Raw genomic sequence first — 7,698 nt, forward strand, 5'->3', positions numbered from 1 at the left:
GCGCGGCCAGCCTGTGACACCGGGGGACGGGGCGGGGGGGTATCAACGAGCCCGTTTCAGACCCAGCGCGGGGTGCGGGAGGGCCCGGGCCGGGCCGGGCCGGGCCGGGCCGGGTGGGGAGGCCGTCGCTGTCGCCGCCGCCGCACGGCGCACCAGCGGCCTCTGCCAGCCGGGCCCAGCCGGGCCCAGGCGCTGCCCTGCGCTGCCCGCGAACCGACGCGAGCCCCCCCCTCCCTCCGAGCTGGCCTCCGCCGCCCGGCCGCGAGCCCCGCTAAGCCACCACGCCCACGGACGCAGCTACACGGCAGACTGAGCAAGCGCAGGCGCCGCCACCGTCCCCCCCGGTAGGGTGGAAGCAGTGGTATGGGCAAGTCCATTCTTGAGGGGAGGTAGGTGCCTGTCAGAGAGCTGGATGACTCGAGAACTGGAACGCCCTACCTAGTTCCTCCCCTCTTTTTGGTAGCGCCTAGAGCAAGGTGGTGCAGAGGGCTGCCTGCGGCCGGGGCGGATCGGGGGCTGCTGGCGGCTTTCGGTGTCGCCGCGTGCCCGCCTCAACGGCCACTGTCGCCATGAGGCACCTGCCCTATTTCTGCCGCGGGGAGGTGGTGAAGGGCTTCGGCAGAGGCTCCAAGGAGCTGGGCATCCCCACCGGTGAGCGGGGTGCGCGGGGGGACTGGCCCGCGGCCGGGCGGGGGTGACGCCTCCCGTGAAGGGCCACCGGCGAGGTGCTCGGTGCTTGCCCCGGCGGAGCCGGGCCCGGGCCCGGGCCGGCCCCGGCCCACCCCCGCCCCCCCGCGCGGGGCCGGCGGTCCGCACCGGGTCCCTGTCCCGGGGCCGCGGCGGGGCTGGAGCGCAGCCGCCAGTGAGACGCCGGGCCCGGGGGGGCTCCCTCAGCAGCCCGCACCGCTCGGGCCGGCTGAGCGCAGACGTGCCGTGCTCCCGCCGCCGCCGCGCAGGAGGGGCAGGGGCGCCCGGCCCCACTGCCGGAGAGGGGAAGGTGGGGAAGCCCCTTGGAAGGCGGGCACGGCCGGCGGTGCCGAGGCTGCACTGCGCTGCGGGCATGGCTCGCTCGTTCTGGGAATAGGCTCGGCTTGTTCCGTGTTAGCGTTTTTCTAGCGTTTTTATTCCTGCACTGCTTAAGAGTCTTGCACCCTCTTTTGTGTCTTTTTTCCTCCACTCTGTTAAGCAGTTTCTTTCAGTCTTGGTTTTGTTTTTTTTTGTTCGTTTAATCATCTGATGATCGTCATGATGGTGTACAGGATGTAGATAAGTGATCACATGCCCGGCGTTGTGGTGTGGCAGCTTGGAAAATATCTGTTCACATAAACCTCGGACTAGAACAAGAAAGGGAGTAGGCATTGGGAATAGCTGTAAGGAAGGAAGTTCGAAGGGAATAATGCAGAGACTAAAAAACAGAGCAGGTGGACTTGGCGTGCAAAGAAATACGTTTTCCTATTGCTCATGTCCGCTTCACTTGTCCAAATACAGATAGATGTGTAATTCAAGTGAATTTTGGCCTGCCTTAAACAGGCGCTGAAGTCAACAGTCATGTTGCACCACTCCTAGCAGGCAAGGAAACATTGTAAGACCAGCCTTGAGGTGCTGGATTTCTGACAACATCCGTTAATAATTTCGCGTTTTTCCTCTTGATTGTGTATAAATGGTGTATTGGTATCAGGGAATAAGGGAGGGAAGCTGTTACTGCTTGTGAGCTTTGACAAAAATTCAGTAACCATAAATTCTTTTAAATCAACTTGATGTCTTGTGTGAAGAGATCTACTCACATGAGAAGTAGAATAACAATTTTGAAAGAAGGTTTGGTTCAGTCAGAAGGGAATTTATTTTACTGTAAATATGTAGGTTTTTTTCAAAGAAAATCCCATAAGTCCACAAATGTCTCTGAAAGGCAAGTTGTAGAAAATTGACAGGTGACTAAATAATGATTTCATTTATTTCTACATGTTTTATTTCATAAGTAATTATTTTACTAACAAGTAAATAGTTCTGAGATGCTACTTTACAGTCTGGAAGAAACCTGATTTTTTTCCCTCACCTTTCACCATATTAAAGCTGTGATAGTTATCCTAAGAATAAAATGCGTTCTGACTGCAAATATTACATGTTTATTAATTATTACTGCAGACGAGCATGTGTATAACTCTGGTATTACCACAGGGACTGAATTTCATGAAGCTAGTTTGTGTTTTTTACTTTGCCAGATTCCACGTTGCATCATTCTCATCATCATCGGTATTATGTTTGTAAATAGTACCTAGGCACAGTCTGGCTTTTAAGTGTTTGAAGATTCTGTTATGTCCTTGACTTACACAAAGTCACTCACACTTTACACTTTCTAAAATTTTTGCAGCTAACTTTTCTGAGCAAGTAGTTGAAAGCTTTCCATCTGATATCTCTACTGGTATATACTATGGATGGGCCTGTGTTGGAAATGGAGATGTGCATAAAATGGTTTTGAGCATAGGATGGAATCCTTTCTATAAGAATATTAAGAAATCAGTGGTAAGAATTTTGCTTTGTGTGGGATTTTTATTACAATAAATGAGCCAGATGTTGAATTTGAATAAGATAAGCGGAATTTGATCCATAAATGATATCTAGAAATTCTGTTTGCTCTTAGAAGTGTATTTGGTATCTATATCATATGTTTGTATTCTGAATAGAAAATATTCTCAGTAGCCAGAGAGTACGCAGCTGTAGGTGAATAAAGTTTATTTTCTTTCTGTTCCACCATTACTTAAATACTTCCAAAATAAAAATACAACAGTATTTCTGAAATGTTGGTTGCTTATGGTGCTAATAGCTAACTAAACATAAGCTTGATAGATGCATTGAATTTACTGGTTATGAGAGCCCTAGCATGAGCTGGAACATACTAATCTATTGTTCTCTGCAATCTACCTACATTTCAAATACACGATGTTGGGGCATCTTAATTTGTAATGATTTTTCTATTAATTCTTCTCTTAAATAATGGAATCCATATATGAGGTGCTGTAGCCTGATGTACAGAATAAATATTTAAAGGTGCATAATAATAGGATGGAGGAGTTGAGTTAAAATCCTGAGCTGTGACAGCTGTGTTTTTCTTGCTGTCAGGTGGTGGTGCTTTTCCTGAGTCTTGCAGGGCTCTGCTTTAATTGTTTAAAACACTTGTATTTGGGCATGAACCTCTGGTTCTAAGGTTCTAAGTGTCTGAAGACTCCATAATGTGCTTGTCTTACGCAAACATATACTTTTAAAAATTTTTGCAGCCAACTTTTCTGAGCAAGTAGTCAAAAGCTTTCCATATGTTATTTCTGCTGGTATATGCTATGGGTGGGCCTGTGTTGGAGAGAGAAATGTGCATAAAATGGTTTTGAGCTTAAGATGGAACCCTGTCTCAGTCTTCACTCCTTCTTGAATTTCGTCATTCAGTTCCCATGTGAGTTGTTTGTAAAAGCTCTCCTTAAGCCAACTATTTCAATTGATGCATCAACTTAATGATGAAACATTAAGCTTTGTTTGTGATTTGCTGCATTGGAAATCTTACCTCCTAGAAGTGGTGAAGCATTTCTCCTGAGTAATGGCTTTTCTTTTTTTTTTTTTTTTTTTTTGCTATCAGAATACTCTTGATTAATTTTTCTTAAATTCCATGCAAGGTACAATTCTCCTTCCTAACATAAGCAAAAGCCCTAGCCTCTTGCATTATACATGCTAAATTAAATGTCCCCTTTATTGGTATGTGTTGGGGAGAATTTGAATTAGGGATATTAGCTGTACATCCTTACAGTGAGGGAAATAAACTCAAAGTTCATCATAAATGCCAACTTTTTTCTCTTCCTTTAGGAAACGCACATTATCCATACCTTCAAACAAGACTTTTACGGAGAAATTCTTAGTATAGTCATAACTGGATATATTCGACCAGAAAAAAACTTTGATTCCTTAGGTCAGTATTGCAGGTCTCCATCAAACTAGTCTCTTATTTGTCTTATTCATGCAAGTACTGTGTCTTCACTGTCTCGCTGTCTTTCTTTCCATTATGAGATGTTTTATCTGTTAACCTTTGAAATTTCAGTAAAATGTTTTCATAAGCTAAATGTACAAGTTGGTTTAATTAAAAAAACCAAAAACATACCCTCACATCTGCTAATGTATCACATTAAAAAATTGTATTGTTGTGTCACTTGTCTGAGGAGTAATTTTATAATCATGGGGCTAGTTGTGAAAGCATCAGTCTAGTCTGTTAATTTATTTTTAAAATGTAGCTCTGTTAGAATTGAAACAGTTCATGAAACTTGATCTTTTGCTAAAACGTCTTTTGGAACAAGGAGAGGGTAGTGCTTAGAACGGTGAAAAATCCAACTCTGGCATGTTTAAAAAAAAAAAAGGCATTTTTAAAACCAAAGAATTTTGCCTTTCAAACCTCGTGGTAATAATTATATTCTACTTCTGTGATTGTTGTCTGGTATTCTGTGGTACACGTTATTTTCACTTTCTATTGTGTGTTCGGAATTCAGACCAACTTCTAAATATCTCTATTCTTATCTTTTTCAGCAGCGCTTATTTCAGCAATTCAGGAAGACATTGAAGAAGCAAAAAGGCAGCTAGATTTACCAGAACATCTTAAACTTAAAGAAGATAACTTCTTTCATCAGCCAGAAGGCAAAATAGTGAACAACCACTAAGCCAACCAATGCAGCTTTTTTTTTTTAATTGCTTTTTTTTTCTTCTCCCCTGTCATGGAGCTTTTATATTTGCACTGCTTTTATAGGTACTTTGTTGTCATATGTCTGTTTAGGTAACTGAGGTTGGAACTAACCATACAAGATGATTTTAGTTTCTTTATTTTAATTCACCATTAACCCAGTCATGCAAAAGGAGTAGAAGGTTGTTCTAGGTCCTTACAGATAAATTGTGTATCCTAAAGTTACCAGTTGCTCAGAGATCTGAGCACATGCAGAACATGACCAAAGTTAATTGTGACCTCGTCTGACACTAAGGTATGGATAGTTCACTTAAGTGAAGAATGCCTGGGTTTAACATACAGAATTTTATTCCAACCTCATTTCCCAGTTTTTTGTCATTCTTACATTTGCATTTTAGCTAGCAGCTTAGAAAATTTTGCTATTGATTGAGTCAGAAATTTCCTGTGGTGCAAGAAGCCAATGATTAGATAAAACCAACAAGATTAATTCTCTATAGTTCTTATTTTTTATATGCTACACAGCTGTCACAGTTGAAGCTGTTAATTGAAATTATTTATTTTCAGTTTATCTGAAATGGAGGAAATCAGTGTTCCTCATTGAGTTACTGGAATCTGAGATATACTTCTTCACAGTTGACTGTACAAATGACAACACATGACCTGTGTAGTTTACTTCTGAGGAATTGTTTCACTGAATTCAGGAAATAAATAACAGTGTGAAAGTTTATAAACTTTAAAGGTTCAGGCGCAAAAGAAGCAGAAACAGTATAACAAGACTTCTGCTCACTGGGCCTTAAGGCAAAAGAGGTAATGAAAGGCAACTTTGCATTTTATGTGCTGCTGGTATTTGTCATAGGAAAATGGGGAGAACCTTGGCATTATTCACTACACTGGCAATAAAATGGCTGACTTCAAGATTGACATTGTTGTAAGGCATGGAAAAATCTCATCAACTCTCTGCACCAAGTGCAGGTAAGAGCCAAAGTTTTGGCTGACCAAGTAAATCAATACACAAATGAAAGCCTTTGGGGATTCATGGAATAACATACCATCACTATAGTGTGTATCAGTTATTTATTACAAGTAACTGCAGCCAGTCCTACTCTGAAATGCAGCGATAGGTAAATGGAGGAGGTATTTTCAGAACTGATAGTAATTTGGAAAACACTTCTTAATGTATGTAATGAAAATTAGATTCCAAATCTACTCTTTCTTCTCTGATAAATTTTCTATCCCCTACTGATTGAGTGGAACTAGGTAAGCTGCAGTGACTTTGTCATGTTCATAATCTTTTGACGTCAGCTTATGCTGTGGCTGGAACATTTACTGAAGTTCAGAATGGTTCTGTGGATATGTCTCAACTGTAGTTCTGTATCTGAACTACCATGTACAATTTGGAACGCACAATTTCTGTAGTGTCCTTTTATGACTTTACTCCTTGTCCTATCCTATTTGAATCTTACTTTTCACTCAAGGGTTTAAGAGAGTTTTAACAAGGCAGCTGTTTGGGTCTTTGTGGCAGGGGCTGTCAAGATGTTAGTTCTACTTCATATTGTTTTAACTTTCAGCCAATACCATGGGATATTATTAGGGAAGAGGTCTTGAGAAAATCAAGGACTTGTGTTTACTCTGTAGGATTTCAGGAGAAACTTGATTTCATTTAAATGAATTGTTTACCAGTGCTGTTGATAGCAGAGACAGACAGAATACAGAATTGGTGGGGGGCAATGGCAGTTACCAGCAGTTAAATACACTTCCTTTCAACGGAGAACAAAATAATTTAGTGGGTGTTTACTATATAAAGTGTTGGAAACTGTATTTCCAAAAAGTCTGTAAAAGAATTTTCCTGCAAGAGAGACAGTTTGGTATTTTACATTTTCAAATGGAGGGATGAAGGGAGAATTTTTTTTTTTTTCCCAAAGATTTGAGGCATTCTTGAGATTGTAATAATGTCAAAATCTTATATTTTACTGCTTTTTTTTTTAAGAATAAACAAAAGCCACACTAGTCAACTGAATATATTGTCAAGCATATATTCAAGGAATAGACTGTTGTTCATCATGGTACTGTAGCTAAACACTCATAACCTTCTTTAAAATTGTTTTTTTGCCAGTAATTTCATGTGTCTGTTGTGGAAGCCATGGTGCCTTAAGCTGGTTGTCTGAACAATACTTTTCTGTATCTGCTAGTAAATGCTACTATCAAAAATTCAATTCATCGTTTGGTTATAGAACCACTGGGCTATCAATAGCTAACAGTGGCAAAGGGAAAACTTGAAAAACTGTTAGCTCGCTCTCAAATCTTAGCTGAGGTGTGATGTATGGATACACTAAACTAATAAACTGCTCTTCATGTGTTTGTCTTCAAATTAGAGAAAATGTTAACTACATTCGTTTGACTGAGTGTACCTGTCCACATTATTTAAGAGAAAATGTTATATATCAATTGTTTAAGCTCAATACATAATTCCTAGCACAGTATAAACTTTATAGGTTATATTTTTGTATTATGTACAAATAACTGTATTTATTTCAGTTGATGTTGCTGCACTGTACCATTAATAAAGGAACTGTAATTGACGTTATCCTTGTCACAGGTTTCCCTTCCTTTGCCATGCCTAGCAAAGTTAATTGTCTCATTCTTATGCAAAGCTTTGTGGCATTGACTGCCTAAAAAGCTAGACTGACAGGAAAGAGTAGTGAGATGTTCAACCTTCCTAGGAGAGTAAAACCTGTAACTTAAAACGCATTATTGTGGCTCTGGCCTCTTTTGGGGAAAAAGTTCCTCTTGTACTTTCACTCTTGGCAACTGCTTATATGTAGACCCTTATATAACCTCTGCCTAGCATCACTGAAGTTGTATCGAGAAAGAATGTACCATACCAGTGTAGGCTGGTATCTGTCAGAAATCATGCTTTTAACAACACAGTGCCCAGACTAGAGGTATGGTTTTAAGAGAAATCCTCAAGCACCTATGCTGTTCAGGACTTG

General features: G+C 41.3%; 1 protein-coding gene across 1 annotated transcript; it reads left to right on the plus strand.

The window, feature by feature from the left end:
* The first annotated feature begins 352 nt into the window (after window positions 1-352).
* Window positions 353-7,288, plus strand: RFK (riboflavin kinase). Its single transcript, XM_052778274.1, has 4 exons — window positions 353-651; window positions 2,369-2,520; window positions 3,847-3,949; window positions 4,558-7,288. The coding sequence occupies exons 1-4, from the start codon at window positions 570-572 to the stop codon at window positions 4,686-4,688; spliced, it is 468 nt and encodes a 155-aa protein (XP_052634234.1). The 5' UTR covers window positions 353-569; the 3' UTR covers window positions 4,689-7,288.
* The last annotated feature ends 410 nt before the right edge of the window (window positions 7,289-7,698 follow it).

The sequence above is a fragment of the Harpia harpyja genome, chromosome Z, assembly GCF_026419915.1.
Source record: "Harpia harpyja isolate bHarHar1 chromosome Z, bHarHar1 primary haplotype, whole genome shotgun sequence".
Classification (NCBI taxonomy): Eukaryota; Metazoa; Chordata; class Aves; order Accipitriformes; family Accipitridae; genus Harpia; species Harpia harpyja.

Bases quoted from the DNA above. Each gene is read 5' to 3' on its own strand.
- RFK (XM_052778274.1), top strand. From the start codon at position 570: ATGAGGCACCTGCCCTATTTCTGCCGCGGGGAGGTGGTGAAGGGCTTC. The intron at 652-2,368 runs GTGAGCGGGGTG...AAATTTTTGCAG, and splicing joins GGAGCTGGGCATCCCCACCG to CTAACTTTTCTGAGCAAGTA. The intron at 3,950-4,557 runs GTCAGTATTGCA...TATCTTTTTCAG, and splicing joins AAAAAACTTTGATTCCTTAG to CAGCGCTTATTTCAGCAATT.